This window comes from Magallana gigas, chromosome 8, assembly GCF_963853765.1.
Source record: "Magallana gigas chromosome 8, xbMagGiga1.1, whole genome shotgun sequence".
NCBI lineage: Eukaryota > Metazoa > Mollusca > Bivalvia > Ostreida > Ostreidae > Magallana > Magallana gigas.
Genome location: NC_088860.1, coordinates 14,729,394 through 14,750,060, shown reverse-complemented (window position 1 = coordinate 14,750,060; position 20,667 = coordinate 14,729,394). Strand labels below are relative to the sequence as shown.

The 20,667-nt window shown below is 34.0% G+C and overlaps 1 protein-coding gene across 1 annotated transcript; it reads left to right on the top strand.

The window, feature by feature from the left end:
* Window positions 1-12,204: 12,204 nt before the first annotated feature.
* On the top strand, window positions 12,205-18,369 carry LOC105347568 (putative serine protease F56F10.1). The gene is made up of 10 exons (XM_034472803.2): window positions 12,205-12,457; window positions 12,616-12,797; window positions 13,874-14,016; window positions 14,146-14,241; window positions 14,492-14,627; window positions 14,849-14,963; window positions 15,832-16,033; window positions 16,389-16,485; window positions 17,155-17,363; window positions 18,102-18,369. Exons 1-10 carry the CDS (start codon window positions 12,245-12,247, stop codon window positions 18,212-18,214), a joined length of 1,506 nt encoding a protein of 501 aa, XP_034328694.2. The 5' UTR covers window positions 12,205-12,244; the 3' UTR covers window positions 18,215-18,369.
* The last annotated feature ends 2,298 nt before the right edge of the window (window positions 18,370-20,667 follow it).

Here is a 20,667-nt window from a genome sequence, read left to right as displayed (position 1 = left end):
GAAATGTGCCAAAATGTTGAAGTCATAATTATTGTTTGAAACAAGATACAAGTGTATAACTTGGCATTTCATATACATACATGTTCAAGATTATATATGTGTATATTCACGAGTCTTAAATACATTTTGAATTTTAGGGCAAATATTAAAAGAAACTGTACTTTCTTCTTATAAAAATTTGTACGACCTGGTTTGTTATAGGTCCGACGGTACCCGAAAATAAGCATTCAATGCTTAAGTGGAATAGCAATGGAAAATTAGATCATATTACACTTAAGGAGGCTGGGTGGTTTACAAATTAACCATCAGACATTTAAAAGATGTTATTTAAGAAAAAAAAATCATATATTTTAACATTTAAAATTGGGTATTTTTCTACATTTTTATATAGAGCTATTCTTGTAAAGGTAACCGCTACAGACCACAGGGCTCTCTTAAAGAAAAAAAAACCAACAACTACTGCCATACCTAGCAGTGTCTTTTGGTTGCTAAAGTCAAACCAAGAATTTATATATCAAATTTATTATTTATTTTTGCATGCTTGTTTAGTACATTAATTCCTACAATGTCAAATACATGTGTAATATACATTAGCTACTTTGATATATGATGCGTACATCTAGAGTTGTAGGTTTATGATACATGTACAAGTCACATGCGTGATGATCATGGAACTGTTAGGACTTTCCGAACAATTAGGCCTATTTCAAAGATACTAGTATACCCAAAAGTATGTCATCATAGTTAGTTTTAGATATCCGCCAATGTTTCGCAAACGGATCAGGTATGAAGGCTTAGTGTGTAAAATATGATTATAATTGATAGGATGTGATTATGTATATCCATAAAATTAATCATATACGATTTATTGATTTTCTTTTAAAAAATTTAAGAACTAAGCGTAATCTGTGAATATTCTATAGTATTATGACAGTCGTTCAATCTGGTTTATTTATTAAACACTTTATTCAGATCATGTCAAATAAAATTGATTACATCTGATTCAATATATCTATAAAGTCTAATAAAGATGTTTTGATAATGTAACTATTTTATCAAAAATTTAACTGAACGAAACACTGATAGTAACAGCACGAGTGGACCTTTGTAAGTCACCTCACGCAAACAAACAGACACCCATACTGTTTTCTACTGAAACAGATTTGTTTCACATTTATCAGTGAACCATCTACTGTTACTGTCCTTCGTGGTTTTTTGGCGCACAACTTTTTCAATTGTCAACAGTCTCGTTTCTGTCAGTTCACGTTTTTTTTCTCTGGCAGTTTCATATAATGTTTGTTTTTGACGTACCTTTCAGGTTTATACGGTAGGATACTGTCGAGTGAGTTCTTATGCAAGTTTTCTATGTGATAGATTTCGCCATAATAGAAACATTGTATCAGGTATGCCACATCGTTGTCAACGCTGACTATTGAGGATAGACTTCCGCCTCCTTAAACTCGAGTTCCGTCAGCAACCAGCTTTCACACTTGTGAAGAATGCTTTTCACGTCGTATTCATCTGGAAACCTAATAGTACTCAAGGAATGTTATTCAATTCCTCAATAACATCTTTGTTCCATATACTTTTAAGAGGACACTGTTAGAAATAAGCTTTTAATCAGTAATAGTTTACCCTGGTATCATAATGATTATGTCCGTCAAACACAATGTCTTTGAAATTATAACCATTTAATATTGATTCATATGGTGGCATATCTCTGCCCCTTGTGCGCAAGTTTTTCCTATCAAATATGTCGACATGCAAGATAGTTAAGTCAACATGCAACATAACTATGTTGATATGCCAGAAGACAGGAATCAAATAAGAATTATAAAAAAAATCTCAAATATCGCCCAAATGTGACATCCAAGATGCTACTTATTTATGTCAATGTCCAACTTATTTATGTTAAAATTCTTGCAAGATAAATATGCTGACATGCAACTTATTCATGTCAACATGCAACTTAGTTGTTTTCACATGCTACTTATTTATGTTAACATGCAACTTAGCTATGTTTACATGCTTCAGTAACTTATCTTTGTCAATATGCAACTTAGTTATGTTTACATGCAAGATAAATATGTTAACATGCATAACTTAGGTTTGTTCACATGCGAGATAAATATGTTGACATTTCGAAATAACTAAGTTGCATGTCAACATATTTATCTTGAATGCTAACATACTAAGTTCCATGTCGACATAAGAAGTTGCATGTTAACATAAATAAGTTGCATGGCAACATATTTATCTCGCATTTTAACATAAATAAGTTGCATGTCGACATACGTAAGAAGCATCCATCATCTTGGATGTCACATGTTAGCGATATTTGTTATTTTTTATATTTTAATTTGATTGCAATTCTCTTACATTTCAACATGCATGTTGACATAACTATTTTGCATGCCAATATATTTATCTTGCATGTCGGAATATTTGATATAAAAATAACTTGCACACAAGGGGCAGAGATATGCCACCATATGAATAAATATATTCCACCATAGATTTATACTATGTACAATATGCATGGTTATATGTATGATGACATGACACGAAATAAATATATTTTATTGCATATAGTTAGTTACTCGTGAGAAGAAAAATATATGAAAACAAAAGAGTGATGATTAATTTTAATTTGTCTCATGTGCAAGAAATCTAACGAAAGAAAAAAATAATGTAATTAAGCTGATTTTCAGTAACAATTGACCATCATAGTAGGATAATTATTAAAACACAATACAATTTAACTTGAATTTAATCACATTAAATACAGATTGGAGAAAGACGACGACTACCAGTATCTTTTTGTAACTGAAGTCAATTATAGAAGAATTTAAAAAATTAATATTATCAATTTTGCCTGCTTGTTAAATACATTAATTCCAACTATGTCAAAATAATTAGCTGCTTTCATATATGAACTGTATGTTCACAGGGTCGATAATAAAGAAACGGGTCAATTAAAAAGAAACCATAAAGTATGTTATCATGACCCTCTTTTATATATGTACCCAAGATCCGTCAACAGACCAGATTTGGAGGAAATATGACATTAACTGACACGATTTGATAACGTTTATCCATAGAGTTAAAGGGACATGGTCACGATTTTGGTCAAATTCTATTTTTAAGTTTTTATTATTAACAATTCTTTAGAAATGCATTTCTAATGATCAAATAAAATTTGAGAGTCAGTCATTAAGTTATAAGCAAGATACAGGGCTCACAGTTCTTTGTAATATAAACAAGGCTCGTGCCCTGTTTTTGTTTACATAGCTTCAATATACCAGCAAAAAACCGTTTTCCAGCTTATTTGTCTATATATCTTTTTATTTATTTTAGGCATTGATAAACAGTGCCTAACATTTAACACATTAGTTTTAGGTTTTACTTCAACATTCAAAACGTAAACAAATGCTTTGTTTACATAGCAAAGAATTTCAAGCTCTGTAACTCGCTTATAACTCAACATTTCGGTTGCCTATTAAAAATGCCATTTTAAAGCATTGTAAATATTAAAATCGGAAAAATAATTTTTGACCAAAATCGTGACCAAGCCCCTTTAATATCTATTTAGACTTTAAAAAAATTTAACAAACGAAACGTGTTCTGTGAATGTTCAAGTATTTTGACAGTCGTTTGATCAGGTGTACATGTTCTATATAGATTATGTCAAATAAAATAGAATACATCTGATTCAGTTCATGTTCATTTGTAAAGTCTAAAAACAATTCTTTTATGGTAAATATACAAAAAGGTACACAAAAAAAATGATAGTTTCAAAAGACAAATCGTACAATTGAAGAACAAAATACAAACAAGCTGACACACATGCTTTTTTCTATTTAAACAGATCTGGTGCACATCTATAAGTATCATGACTTGCCAAAATACTGTCCCCATACCTTCTGGTCTTCACATCGTTTTCAATTTTCAAGAGTCGCGTTTCTGTCAGTTCACGTTTGTTTTTCTCGGGCAGCATCAGGTAATGTGTGTTTTCGACATACCTTTCAAGTTTATACGGTAGGATACTGTCGAATGATTTCTTATACAACTCTTCTAAGCAATAAATCGATCCATAATAGAAACATTTTATCAGAAATGCTACATCGTTGTCAACGCTGACATGGTGAGGATGAACTTTGGCCTCTTTGAACTCGAGTTCCGTCAGCAACCAGCTTTCACATTTATGACGAATACTTTTCACGAGCTTCTGTAAAAACAAAACGATATTAAATCACTTGAAAATAAGAAATAAATTTATACATGTAATTACATTGTACAGATAAAATAATATTCGTGTATTGTCCCAAATATGAAAATCTACTAATTTATTTTATTAATTTATAAAAATATATTATTTATTTTATTACATTATACATGTATTATCCATTCTATACAATACAAGTTTGGAATACAATAGAGCTTACAATCCCAATAATTTTATTTAATAAACTGTGAAACTATGTTTAGCTTGTTTTTGTGAATTTGTCTTCCACGCCAATGCATTGTAAAACAACGGGCGTGTCTAAAGGATTAGTCAACTTGCTATTGTTTAAAGTTTATCAATGCGTCTCTCACACATACCTCATGCTGTTGTATGTCAAATGACTGCGTCATTTCCTGATAAGAAAAGTTCAAGTGAGGGAAATTATGAAAAAACTGAAAAACTATAATGTATTTAATAAACCTTGACCCATATACGATTTGTTTTCTTTAAAGACAAACTAATTCCACAATAATAATTAAGGTTGTTAAATTGGCAGAAATCGTCCATTACAGTGTTTTACTGGAGGACGCACTCTCTCTCTCTCTCTCTCTCTCTCTCTCTCTCTCTCTCTCTCTCTCTCTCTCTATATATATATATATATATATATAATTCACTTTTGTTGGAGCTCCACATCCGCCCCGACCGAGGCTTGAACTCACGACCTCTGGAACCCATTCCCCTAGCAGTGAGCGGCCACTTTTGTTGAAGCTCCACCTCCGCACTACACAGTCGCATGAGATACAGGTGGAATACAGTAAAACGACAATTTGAGAGGATCGGAACGATACACATTGCATAGATACACACATATACAATAAGCACAAACATTGCAATAACTCTCAAATTGACATATACCTGCCCATAGTGAATGATATATATATATATATATACACACACACAGACCCTGAAACGTACTACTACACCACACGCTCGCTGCATACTCGCTACACGCTCGCTTAATGGTTCACACGATGAACAGTTTACACGAAACGCTGCACGCTTTGCCAGAAACGCTAAACGATTTACACGAAACGATTCTCGCATGAAACGATTTGCTCGCTTTTCCAAGCTTTGGACACGCTTTTATCCTGATCGATTCGGGTTCTCTCGGATTTTAACCCTGAATTTGTTTGTAAGAATTAATTTTAAGAAAACACGAAATAATAGAAATACTGATATTAGAAACGTATATGTACATAAGTATTCAATTGATTAATAAAATTATATAGTTTGGTACTTATATTTGGAGAAAAAAATTATTTAAGCACAGAATTAGCCAAAGATAATACTTCTATAAATATATTCACTGCTCAAAAGAAATATCCATGATTCTTATTAGTGCCGTAAATAATAAAAATTCCAGAGAAAAAAGTTACCGTAACACAATATTCAATACCAAAAATAAAATTCGTATGATTACAAACTCAAATCGGTTTTTCAGTATTCGGCGGGATTTGTATTTTCTTCTCACATTAGTATTTTTATTGGTTTCGGAGAATACGATGTAAAAATACTAACAGTAAATAAACCTGTAATTATTTACATTGATAATTTTGAAAGTTATGTAAAATAAAATTAGTCACATAAGTTAGAAAAATGCTATAAAACAACCGATTATTATTTTTTATGTCGTATCATTCGCGTAAATAAATGTTCCGTACATAAAATCACAGAAGAAAATCAATCGATTAAACAATTAAGAAAGTTGTTATTACTATTTCGGATTTCGGAAAGAACAAAAAAAAAAAATGATTTAAATTTTTGTCTCAATATTCGTATACAAAACCGGCGCCCCGCATAACGGCGTACAATATATCTATCATAATCTATTTGAAATAAGTACCATGCATATAGATTCCCATATTAATTAATGCATGTGTACATTTTAGGAAAATTTCAGTCTGTTAATTACTTGTTATTTTCTGTTATCAATGTTTAAATAATTAAAATAATAACTTGTAGATATATTTTTAATCGGGATTCAGAAGAATTTACTTCTCGCATTTCATAGAAATGAACAGTATATTTTCTTTCTATGTTTACATTTAATTTTGTTCAAATTAATGTTAAATAATCCATCATTAAATTGTGTGCATCATCAAATACTGATTTCGACTACCTTGAAGTCATTAAATCTCTATTGGCTATTGACAAAAGAAGAGACGCATGACCATCCAATGAAAACGAATACACAGAGTTTGACTGACAGGTTCAGCCAGGTGCAGGTCTTACCCGATGTCCGAGGTTTTGTGTGCTGCTTGTACACAGCCAAATATCCCAGTAACTAGACTTCTTTCAATACGTGTACCTTTCTTTTGTTTGTTAAAACTTAATTCAATTTTGTAAAAAGATAAGTATATCATTTCTTATAGATTTTTTTTCACGAGAATATCTACAAAGGAGTTTTGCCAATCACAAACAGTTTAAAGTAATGTTTAACAGGAGCGCTATTTTGAAACAATTAAATGTCAAAGAGTTCCGAATGAAATCTGATGAACGTTTCACACGGTTCTCGCACGCTTTGCCCGAAACGCTAAACGATGTTTGGTTATATGTTTGAGTTTAAGTAGTTTAGTAGTGGCTTTAGATTTTGTTTTCTTTGTTTTTTACTTATGTAATTTATTTTTTGGTCCTGAAGAAGTGACGGGTTGTCTCGAAAATTTAAAATTTGACAATTTCTATTGTTCGTGTCGTTAGCCATTTTTAGTGCTTTTTATATATATATATATATATATATATATATATATATATATATATATATATATATATATATATATATAAAGCACAGGGAAATTCACTTTTGTTGGAGCTCCATCTCCGCCCCGACCGAGGCTTGAACTCACGACCTCTGGAACCCATTCTCCTAGCAGTGATAGTCCAAGAACTGTGCGTAATCGTCTGCGCGAGCAAAACATCAGACCAAGACGTCCAGCGGTGCGTCCAGTACTGCTTCAACGTCATCGTATCGCCAGACTAGCGTGGTGCACACGACATCTGCGATTCAGAATACAGGACTGGGCAAATATTCTGTTCACTGATGAATCCAGATTTCATTTGGATAGCAGTTACGGCCGTTGTAGGGTGTATCGTCGCGTTGGAGAGCGTTACCAGGACGCTTGTGTTGTGCAACGTCGACAATTTGGTGGAGGTAGCGTTATGGTATGGGATGGAATATCAGCACGTGGAAGGACCCCTCTACAAATTCTCAATGGAAATCTCACCGGCGTACGCTATCGAGATGAAATTATTCAGCGTCATGTCATACCCTTCATACAGAGACATCAAAATCACATCACTCTGCAGTAAGACAACGCAAAGCCACACGGTGTAGTCAGGGACTTGATTGTTCAACAGAATGTCGATGTCTTGCCTTGGCCAGCTGTTTCTCCCGATTTGTCGCCGATCGAGCACGTCTGGGATGAAATGGAAAGACGTTTACGCCGTTTACCAAATCAACCAAATACATTGGCTGATTTAGGCCAGGCTTTAACTGACATCTGGAACCACATCCCTCAAGCATTTCTGAACACTTTAGTGGCATCGATGAGGCGTCGCTGTCAAGCATGCGTGAACGCAAATTAAATGGTGGTCACACGCGTTATTAATTTTGTTAATTCAAATTATTTATAATGTTTTGAATGAAAATGTAGTTGTTCCAATTGCTGTAACCAAATGGAAAACAGATCTAACAGATTATAATGTTGAAGATCTTACTGTATGTGACATTTTAAAGATTTGTTTTAAAACTACCAAAGATTCTTCTGTACAATGGCTTCAATTTAGAATTTTACACAAAATTCTTCCAGTTGGCTTCTACCTTAAAAAAATTAATGTCCAAACTACTGACAGATGTGGGTTCTGTAAAAGTAATGTTGAAACTATTATACATGTTTTTATTTCTTGTGAGAAAATACATACCCTGTGGAGTGAACTTAGTTTATACATTTAGAGAAAGACCTCTGAAAGAGTCGGATTTAATATGTCTAATATTATACTTGGCCAACTTCCATTGTCGTTTCATAACAAAGTCATAAATTTTATAATTCTTATATGAAACAATATATATTTTGTTGTCTTATGTCAAATAAGATTCCATGCTTAATTGGTTTCCTTTGTCATTTAAAACTAAAATACAATATTGAAAGATATGCGGCAATACAAACTTGTAAATTACAATATTTTGAAAAATTATGGGATAGTTGGAAAGGTATCTTACTAATTAAAAGCAATTATTGACATAAATTTGGGGTAAATTCATAGCTCTTCCCAAGCATGATTCATTTTGGTACCCATATTCTCTACCAATTTTACTTAAAATATTCGAAAACAGTATTGATCTTTCACCTGCGCCGAGCTCTTTTTTTACATGCATTAAAATATCTTTATTCAGTTCTTTACACGTAACAGGGAAAGTCTCCAAATCACTAATTTATAAATAGTCTTTTATTTTAAATGAAGCTTTAAATCTACAGATTTTTTATTACTGATTATTGATGCGAGTGAATTCTGTACATCTAGCATAAACGACAGCATCAATGTAAAGGAAACAAGCGGTTTTATTACAGTTTCAATATAATACGATACATTCCCTGAGACCCATCGAAAGGAATGCAGATCGTGACGTCAAATTTGATTATGACGTCATATTGTATGAAGTACAGACAAGTGAATTTCTACAAATCACAGTGAAGGATGTTGAAAATGTGAACAGTTTACAGACCATACTACCCATAGTCCTCTGCGTCTCCGCGTTTGGTACAAACGAACTCTGGCGGAAGTTTGTTTACAGACGCGACGGACAGACAGACAGACGACAGACAAAATGTGATCAGAAAAGCTCACTTGAGCTTTCAGCTCAGGTGAGCTAAAAACCGCTCTAAATTCCGCACCATCTTAATTCCACATGAGGAACAGTCACAGGTAGACTCTAATACTCTATTATACATGTACTTTGTCCCGGGATTTTGCTTCCGTCACTTTTCGCTGGATATTGTGATAATCATAAATATTTTTGTGCTCAAACTACATGTATGTTCATCAACTAATATGAGAAATGCCAAGATTCTCTGTTTTGAAACGCCCCTTCTACCCCTTCAGGTTTCAATACAGTTACACATCCCAAAATAGAAAGTATACGGAGATTTTATAGGAATGAGAGTACCAACCCCCGGATGTTTACATCAGAGAAAAGTTATAGAACGTTGTAATACATCTTCGCTAGCCAAGGGTTTACGATCTTCTAGAGGAGAGGAGCGGATCGTAAACTCTTGGCTAGCGAAGATGGTTGTAATAAGGAATGAATGGGTAAGCGTTACGCGATTGGCTGAATTCAGGTATGTGTCAATTCTCATTTTGTAGTAAAAATATTAGTTTTTAAAATAAATCATGGAATGGGGGAATATTTTAAAGAATATAGCAACACTACTGACTAGGAAAAATGGGGGGGGGGGGATTTTTTATGTAGAGTGACATTTACTGTCGATCGCTGCAAGTTGTAAACACCTATAAACGCCTCGGGACCACATACTATTTTGTCATTTCTTGAAAGGTCTTAAATTAAATTTTCAAATGATACCAAAGATTTGATTGAAACTATTATAGTAAAGTACTGAGAGGTCATAACGTCTGTATTGAATTCTATGGGAAAATAATTGGTAGGTTTTCTCATTTTTGCATTGCATCAGCCATAAATAAGCCCGGATGATAACGTTGAAAAATTGTGCGAGGTGTTCCGAGTGAGTTCCGAATGGAGAAAAGATGTCAACATTCCCCATTTTAAATCTCCGTAAGAAATCTGTTTTCGTTCCTGTGAACTTATATTATGAGGGAAAAATTATAATTTGTTAATACTTTGGTATTTTCGCAGTAAAAATCGTGCCTCGCGTTTATAGTCTATTTTAGAGAATCTAGGTACTTGTAGTCAAATATAAATTCTAGATTGATTTAATAATTGATTTATTTATTATTCGGTATTTATTGATTTTAAACTTTATCTTCATTAATTGGTGGGTAAAATGTGTCCTAGAAATAAATGTGACAATACAAAAATAGTTTGTTTCTGCTGTTGCGACAATTAACATGTGTAGTAGACATCCCCCATAAGAATTAATTTTCGATCCGCGCCTGACCTAGTAATAACACTAATAGTGAAACAGACTGTACTATTTTATGCAGAATGTTCCTTGAAAATGGCTCGATATACTAAGTTTTTATGTAAAACATTCACCCATTTTAAGCAACCCAATGTTTATATTGTTGAACACGAACGATAACTCTGTTTCGAGTATCATCGTTCAATTTAAAAAACCGCTAGATGTTAAAATAAGACATACATCTTAAAGGATGTTGATGTTTTAACATAAATCAAAGTAGGGTATGATTACTTACGTAATTTGAGAATATTATCCAAACACTTATACTTCCGCTCAAAATTTCACAGGAACTGAACAAATCTCGGTGAAGTCTTGTGAACTTTCATTCGAGCACCTCTGGATTTATTACATACTTAGCGACGATAAAGAAAACATTCCGAACACATTCGCAGGGGTGTTGTGTGTTTTTCTTAATTAAAAGTAATCAAAAAGTGTTGGAAGCAATAACTTGGGACAAACTATTACTGACATCTGTTGGCATGTCACTTAATTCTGTTTATAGTTTGATACTACGTATTTCATCTTATTTACACTTTTATATGTACATGCTACATGTATTAAAATGTCATATGTGATACACGATAGTTGTATGATTACTTTTCATTTAAATTAAGTTAAAGACCTTCATTATGTTATAGTGCGAAGACTTCAAGTTGCGACGGCAAAAGTGCGAAGGCGAAGGAGCGAAATTGCGAAGATGCGACGGCAAAGCCCGAAGAAGCGACGGCGAAAGTGTGAAGTTGCAACGGCGAAAGTGCGGAGTTGCGAAGGCGAAGAAGCGAGTATCATGAGTATATACCTGTCAGTGTATATTCTCTAGGAAAAATACATCTCAAAAACAATTCAAAACTGGAATACTTTTTTCCTGGAAGTTCCAGTTCTGGCGTATTCTTTTCTTTAAATTCACCAGTCAACATTCTTCGAAATACTTTTGAGGCATCAATCAAGACCCCCTTAAGCACATGCAACTTTCTACCCTCCACAATCAAAGTGAAATCGGTAACTTCGGGATCATGTGGGAAGTACTGGCACTCCTTTTCCGATTCAGTGAATTCTGAAGCGAAATCGGTAACCTCGAGATCATATGGGAAGTTCTCGCACTCCTTTTCCGAATCAGTAAATTCTAAAGCATAGGCGTCGGAAGCAAATTGAAAGTGGGGGGGCTAGACTAATCCTCAGAAATATTGAGAAAAAAGTAATTCCCAAAATCATGGAAATCCTAATCCGTGGGGGGGGGGGGGGGGGGGGGGGGGGGGGGAGTAGGCCTATACTTCCAAAAAAACAATTACTTAACCAAATATTTTTTTTTCAAAATCATGAAATTCCTAATCCGTGGGGGGGGGGGGGGGGGGGGGGGGGGGGGGGGGCTAGTATGCTTCTGAATCTAACTTCTCAATCTTTCAAGGTAAATTAGGAACGATAATCTTTCCTGCGAAAAAAAGTGGGGGGGGGGGGGGGGGGGCTGAACCCTCTATCATGCTATGTTTCTAATGGTTAGGTATAAATTTGCAAAAACAGTGGGGGGGCTAAGCCCCCCCTAGCCCCCCCGGTTCCGACGCCTATGTAAAGTATGAAGCATATCTACATATTCTTTCTCCATGTCGTAAATTTAAAAAACGAAAATGGAGAAATCCCAAACGTCTAAATTTAGAAATCGACACCAATCCAAACATTCGGATCGCGCTCGGCCTTTTCCGTAACCGAGGAAAAAGTTATTTGCGGTGACGGAAATGGCCGAGTAGTTACAATTTCAAAAATAAATCACGTGATATCAACATCATGTGATTAAGCGTTTTCACGGGACAAAATGGCGGCTTCCATGAAAACTGTGTTGAATCTCGTTTTAATTTCTGTGCTTGTCAGTTTTACCTCAAGTTTACCTCGATTTCTCCATGGACGACCAAAACATGGTTTGCTTGGAGCGCCTAAACTGCCTCAAGGATCAGTTCTTCCACCAGATATGTGGCTGAAACAAAAACTTACGCATTTTAATTACGCCGACACAAGAACTTGGCAACAGGTTAGTTTCTTCACGACTTTAGCCCAACCCTCTCACAGTCAAATAGTTACCGCCCATTTTGTAACATATTCACTAAGATACTACTGTACGTGCATTCTACAACGTAAATATCTGAATATTACGTTTAGTATTTTGATCATCATATTTTTTTGTGGTAGCGGTATTTCGTGAATGACACTTTTTATAAACCAAATGGGCCAATCTTTCTCATGATTGGAGGGGAAGGGACTGCTAATCCAGCATGGATGCTGCAGGGAGCATGGATAGAGTATGCCAAAACATACCATGCAATATGTTTTCTACTTGAGCACAGATATTACGGGAAAAGTCACCCAACACCGTAAGTTTATTTGATGATATACACATTTTCTATTGTCTTTGTCCACATCAGAGACATTAATAACAGAGATTGGCAACTGATCGAAATCTCGCGAAATCCTGCGGTCCCTATTGTAAAGTGCTCCCAGTTTAAATCAGTATATCTTTCGAATAAACAATTATATCGAAATATAAACAGCTATTACCAAAACATTCAAAATATTATGTTTTCATGAGTTTATGTCATATAAACAATATTAAAAGAGGAGTTTTAGGAGGCAGTTGGCTCCCCATCGTCCGATATTTTGCCAATGTTATATAGCTTGCCAATATATTTTCTATATATTAATCTTATTTTTCTATTTTATGTTTCAAAAATGTCTAAAACCTATGCACACTTTTCATTAAAACGATATACTTTTGGTTTAAGATCATTATCTCAGTTTACCAAAATGTAGTTCTCAAAGTAAGGTTGGTCCCGTACCATTTTTCAACAACAAAACACGCTAATGGCAGAGTTGCCAATCTCCGTTATTTATGTCTATGTCCACATTGAATCTATAAATTAAATTCAATTAATTGTGTGGAAAAAAAATATGTAATTGGTACGTAGGCCAAAATGAAAATGTTTAAAAGCATCATGTGATTACAAGTGCATCATGGTGATTCATATACTGTATACATGTATAATATATAGACTGTACTACTGGAGGAAAATGATATGTTTCAAATAACATGCACAGTCCTGTTCGGGCACAAGCAGGGTTGGCAAGATCAAACAAAAGGAAACTATCAATGATATTTTTTAAGTTCCTTATTCCTCTGGTTAGTTTTTGAAATATCCTATGTTGTGAAATTAATGCATGATTAATCATATTATATCATGCAAAGCATTTTTCTAATAAACCAAGTGCATTGTTTGCAATGTTCATTGCATGCATATATTTCACAAATAAATCTAAATATATATGTATACTGCTAAAATCATTATGGTCTTTTGTATTTTCATTTTTCAAAGATTTGATACAACCTTCTGGCTGTTGTGCTTCAGCTACTAATTTGTATTTATTTATCTGATTATTTTTTAATGCTATAAAGAGATCTGAGTGTGGACAACTTGCAGTTTCTCAGCAGTGAACAGGCACTTGCAGACTTGGCCTACTTTATTCAATATGTAAAACACAAGTATAATCTTATGTCAAAGGACCAGAAACTTATCACTTTTGGAGGTTCATATCCAGGCAAGTTTGAAAGATAATTTTCAGAGAGATTCAATATCAATTATAAGTATTTTCTAATGTTGTACAGTAGATGATTTGAATAGAACTGAGCTACTTCGGTGATAATTTTGAAGATTTTCCTAAACGTAGGATCTCTGTCTGCCTGGTTTAGACTGAAATATCCTCATCTGGTAGATGGCGCTGTTGCCACTAGTGCACCAATATTTGCACAACTGAATTTCAAAGGTGAGCTTCACCACACTTGTAAATATATTTACATGCATTTGAATAAAACAGTTGACTACCTCTCTCTCTCTCTCTCTCTCTCTCTCTCTCTCTCTCTCTCTCTCTCTCTCTCTCTCACTCTCTCTCTCTCTCTCTCTCCCATGATTTAATTGGCCATACAATGTTAAAGCACACATAGGTCTTAGACAATATTCTATCTTACAGTTTTACCTACTTAGATAATTAATTATTAAATTCATTTTTTCACTAGAATATCTGCAGGTTGTTGTGAGCTCCTTAGCAACCACAGGACCAGGATGCAACAAAAATATAAAGATGGCAACAGATACCATCACAAAAATGATATCCACGGATACCGGGAGAAAGAGTGTAGAAAAAATGTTTAAGTATGACAACAATTTAATTTAATTAATCTGCTGAGAATTATTTGTCTATGTTTACCAAAGTAAATTAATTTCAATGAGATTTGAACATAATGATTATTTCTGGAAAATAATTTTTCTTAATATCAGAGCAATAAATAAAACACATCATTTTTGGTCTCGTTAGCAGTATTACAAGATCAACTTATCGTATGGAAATTAAATTTGAAGGCTTTGACTTTCAGCTTATGTGACCCTTTGGATACATCTCAATACGTGGATGGTTCTAACCTGTTCTCCAACCTAGCAGGAAACTTTGAGGGAGTTGTTCAGTACAACAAGGATAATCGGGCATTTGAGGTACAGTCAAACCTTATCTGTTTATATATAATTATACTAACATGTGAAATTCTACATTTATGTTGTAGTCCAAGATGATTTATGAAGTTGTAGGGTAAATATTTTATATGAGGCTGTGACATTTTTTTTCCTTTTACTTTACTTCTTTTCACCCCTTTTGTTATTTTTGTTATTGATTCACAGATAAACACATTTGAATCGGAGAGTTAGATATCTAATTCAAAACATTTTTTTCATAGATTTATTCTTGAATTATTTGACTGTTCTTTATACCTGTCAAATATCATTATCAATAAATCATTCTAAAGCTATTAAAAGATAATGTCTTAAGAATGTTATCGTACATACTATCTTATTGTCCCAAAGTCCTCATAAGATAAGTGTCAGTTCATTTAAAAATACCATTTGAATTGTAAAAAACAATATTTACAAGCTAATAAAAAAATCACTTTGGGTCAAGTAAAGACGATCATGCAAACAAAAAAAGTATGGAATCAATCCCACAGTAATACATGTACCTGGCACTGTGCAAACTTGATTCTGAGATGCTTTGTTGCATTTAGGTACTTTTTTGAGCAGAAGGAAGGCACAACAAAGAACTAAAAAGTGGAATTGTAATCAACCATATTAGAATTGCAAAATTTGCCAAAGGCTCGGGGATAGAAAACACACAACTCATTTGATTAATATCGTAAACCATCTCCAATCTTGAGAGATCCTATAGCTACAAGTATACCATAACCAAACATCACATGTCAAATTTGTTTTTATTTGCATACAAAGCTTATGATTTTTAGCAATAAGTATTGGACTAATTTTGAGATAACAAAGATTTTTGAACTAATTCATAGATTATTTTCTCTTACAGGGTGCCATAGGAACTAATATAACAATAGACACAATTTGTGGCATCATGACCGATGAAAGCAATGGTTCTCCTATAGAGAGGTATGCTAAAGTAAACAGTCTGATGTTGTCTACCTACTCTCAGAAATGTCTGGATAACAGCTACAACAAGATGATTAAGGGACTGCAAGCCACAGCCTGGAATGCCAGTGCATCTGAAGGGGGTAATGAAAGATTACAAGGGAACCTGTCTATTTAAAGACAAACTCTTAATCAATGATTCTTTTATGATACATGTATACATGTATAGATATGTAAAGGGTACATGATCTGAAACCTAAAATATATTGAGACTTTTCAAATCTAAATGCAATGAACTAGCCATATGAAAGACCAATCATAGTGAAACTTGTCCAATTGAACATCTTATACAAAAAAACTTTTACATAAAACCAGTCTTGCAGTGAGTTTTGTTAAAATCTAAAATCAAATTTTGTGTTGCCTAATATACAACCAAATACAGTAAAATTGTCAAATTTAAAATCAAATGAATGGAAAATCTTTGTTCTTGATGTACAGGGAGACAATGGATGTACCAGACCTGTACAGAGTTTGGATTTTTTCAATCATCAGACCTTGGTGATGTGCAACCATTTGGAAATTTCTTTAATCTTAAGTAGGTTTCATTATTTATTCCATAAGAACAGCAAAAACATGCAAAAAGAGACAACCTTATGAATTATACTTTGCTCATTGAACCAAGTTTTAAAATCAAAACTCAATGTTGTGGTGGATCCTGTATGTAAAATCCTTGTCAGAACCATATATTATACCCCCTTTTTCCAAATCTTGGTCTTACTTCACCCACAATTGTCTTTGGATAAAGAGTGTGCAATGTTCTTGAATAAATTTTCAGGATCAAATATTATTATCATAGTAGATTTCTGTGAAAAATATTTCTACATACCATTAATTCTTTCCCTTTGATCAAATTTGGCTCATACTGCACATACACACTTGTAGGTAAAGGGGTTTGCAATGACATTGAACCAGGTTTCTAGATCAAACAAGAAGGTCATAGCAGAGCTCTTTGTAATCCTCCACCAGAACATATTTTTTTCGCAGACTCTAACAGAAGACTTCATGTAGGTTAGGAGTGTTTGACCTTGAACCAAATATCTATACCAGAATGGAGGCCATAGACCTTTGTGTTTTATCTTTGTCCACTTCCTTTTTCTCTCCCCATTTCTGCCTAAAATTTATTAATTTTATAAACAAGTGCCTGTTCATTTTAAGATGTGCAATGATTTGGAATATTTTGTACATATCTACCTGGTGTTTACAGGTTTTCAATTCAGCAGTGTATGGATGTGTTTGGAGCCAAATTCAACCAGGAACTGATCCAGATGGGAATCAACAGAACCAACACAAACTATGGAGGCTATGGGATGAGGGCCACAAAGATAGTCTTCCCAAATGGATCCATTGATCCCTGGCACTTCCTTGGATTCACTAAAGATCTGTCAATGGAGTCACCAGCCATTTATATTCAGGGTTTGTTTGATTTTTATCATACATGTAACTGTAGGTTCATAACAAAAATTTATAGTTAAACACCTCTCTGACACACCTAACTTGAAGGATTGTGTGACTTTTCCTGATCATCTTAGAAAATAGTCTTCATAGGATCACAGACAGAAAAAAGGTAGATAACAGAGAAATATCAAATGAACAATTCCTAAAATCTTAAGATACATGTATTTTCTTAAGCCAAACATTAAAAACCTACAGGAAAATGGTATAGTAGTTTTGAATATATATCAATCTGATTAAAGTCAGATCCTCGATCTGCTCCAATTTATTTTATTGTCACTACACAAGGATCTAAAGAACCTCAGTTTGAGGTTATTTACCTTCTAGCAAACTTTGTTTTTGACCAATAAAATGGTTGGTTCCATTCCTCAGTTATGTGTTTCGGAAGTTATGCCAATACAATTTTTCAATTCCTTGAGGGCTTCTAATATCAACTTCTGCTCCGGCCTTAGCTTGCTGATACCAAAAGATTCAAGAACATGTGCGAACTCTTTGTTATACTACTCCATTTTTGTTTGTAACCCAAAAATACTGTTTCTAACATTTTCTCTGATTGGCTAAAAAAAACTCATGAGTATTAAACCAGGAGGTGACCTTGAGTGTGGCTCGTGTAGCGACAATAACGAAACAAGGAGCATATCGAGGATCTGATTTTTATCAGACTGAAATATATATAACTTGTGTTTTTTATGTTCATAGGAACAGCCCATTGTGCCAACATGTATCCAGCAACAAGTGATGACTTGCCACAGCTAGTGCAAGCAAGGGCCACCATAGAAAAGCTGATTGGAACTTGGCTCAGCCCAAATTAGGCTTGCTCAAAACTTAATTGTCTATACATGTATTTTCAAATCTAAAAGATGAATTATAATTTGTTGAAGCCTCATAATGTAACTCAGATTACTAAACTGTCTCTGCGTTCTTTCCAATATTCGTGTGTCATGCCGACATTCACTTACACATTGTGAGATACTGTTCATTAATTTAAATTTTATTGTACGTCACTTTTGTTTTTTTAATACAAATGCATTTAGATTTCTTTCTATGTTGAATGTCAAATGATGAGTCACAATAAAACAGGAAAGAATTAAAATATTTTGTTATTTTATGTGTATGTATATAGTATTACATATATGCAAAGAGTATAAACCGGAGCATGTTTTTATAATATAAAAATAGGATCCAATGAATGCTTGGGTAATTTGAAAGTAATAATTATGATCATAGTAAAGGGATATTTAGCTAGTCTTGAAATTGAGATTTTAAAAAATAATTATGTTTTTCCTACTCTCTCGGATAAACACTCTTATTCCAGTTTAGACATTTTAAAAATATTACGAAGTCCAGAGTTTGCAATTGTTTAGTCCTGTCTTTTTTTTCCAATTGCCAATACGTTTACCTCAGTGAACTAGCTAGTAGCTACAAAGAATAAATGAATATTTTCCATCCAAAGATTCTCTGACCTAAATATTGTTCAAGCTCTGGTTTAGTACTTTGGATCTATAGTATGTTGAGTTTTTAGGTCACCTGAGTAAACTCAGGTGACCTATTGCTATCCGTTTTCGTCCTGCGACATGCGTCGTCCGTCGTGCGTTAACAATTTTACATTTTTAACTTCTTAAAAACTACAAGGCTAATTGTTACCATTTTTGGTGTGAGGCATCTCTATGGTAAGAGGAATCTAAATTGTGAAATTCATGGCTCTACCACCCCCGGGGCACCACAGGTGGGGCCAAATATACAAAAAAAGCCAAATTTTCAAAAATCTTCTTCTCTACTCCCACACATGTCAGAAAAAAAACTGGTTGCATGGTTATGATGTCCATGAAGCCCTATACCAATTCATGGCCCTTGGGTCAGGGGTTATGGCTCTAGGGTGGGGCAATATGGCCACATAGTAAAAATGTATTAAATTTTATAAAATCTTCTCTACTCCCATATTTAAAAACTAAATGCATGATTATGATGTCCATGAAGCCCTCTACCAAACTTGTGAAATTCATGACCCCTGTATCAGGAGTTCTGGCTCTAGGGTGGGGCCAATATGGCCATATAGTAAAAATGTATTAAATCTTAGAAAATCTTCTTCTCTACACCTATATATATTTGTTAAAAACTAAATGCATGATTATGATGTCCATGAAGCCCTCTACCAAACTTGTGAAATTCATGACCCCTGTATCAGGGTTTTTGGCTCTAGGGTGGGGCCAATATGGCCATATAGTAAAAATGTATTAAATCTTAAAAAACCTTCTTCTTTACTCCCAAACTTTTGGGCAAAAAGCTGAATACATGGTTATGATGTCCTCTAATCCCTCTACCTAAATTGTGAAATTCATGGTCCCTGGGTCAGGGGTTCAGGACATTGGGGGGGGGGGGCAATATGGCAATAAAGTGTTAATGCATATAATGTTTTGAAATCTTCTTCTCTATTCTCACACATCTGTATGAAAAACTGACTTCATAATTATATTCACCAGGACGTTCTCTACTAAAATTTTAAAGGTCATGTCCCCTGGAGTATGGGTTTTGACTCTTGGGTAGGGCCAAAATGGATGTATAGGTATTAATGCATATAATATTTAAAAATTATCTTCTTTACTCCCACACACCTGAATGAAAAACTGAATTCATGATTTTGTAAACAAGAACTTTAAATTTTTCGCCAGAATTATAGGTTTCATTGTTCTTTTTGAAAGATTTCAGGCAGGGAGATGGTCGTCATTACAAATTTATAATTTTTCTACTCCAGAATGAAACCCAATTAAATGAATATATGAGACTCCTCGACAAGTTTATGTATGGGTTATATGCTACTCAGGTGACCATTAAGGCCAATTTGCCTCTTGTCTGTAGAAGTGATCTATCTTATTAGAGGGTCATTCCACCTTAAGACAGCCACACGAAAAACCTATTTTAATATTGAATCCGAGCTATTTAATACGCACTAAAAGATTACTATTAACCATCATGCTGATCCTTTCCTATGGTTTATTTAAATTAATGATAGAATGCTCAGTATCTGTCAGTTTATGTACACCTAGTTTAAGTTTCGATTTGTAATACACAAGATTGGATAAACAAAGAATGGCTACGAATTACTAGAAAACTGAATAAAGCATTGCATGAAGAATATAGATGGCGGCGATTGCATTTAAATGCATACGTTTTCCTAGAACCATACCCGGGTCCAATGCACTTTCAGTTCTTTTGTACCGACGTATTTACTGATTTCAGCGAAATATTAGGCTTTGATGAACAAAAT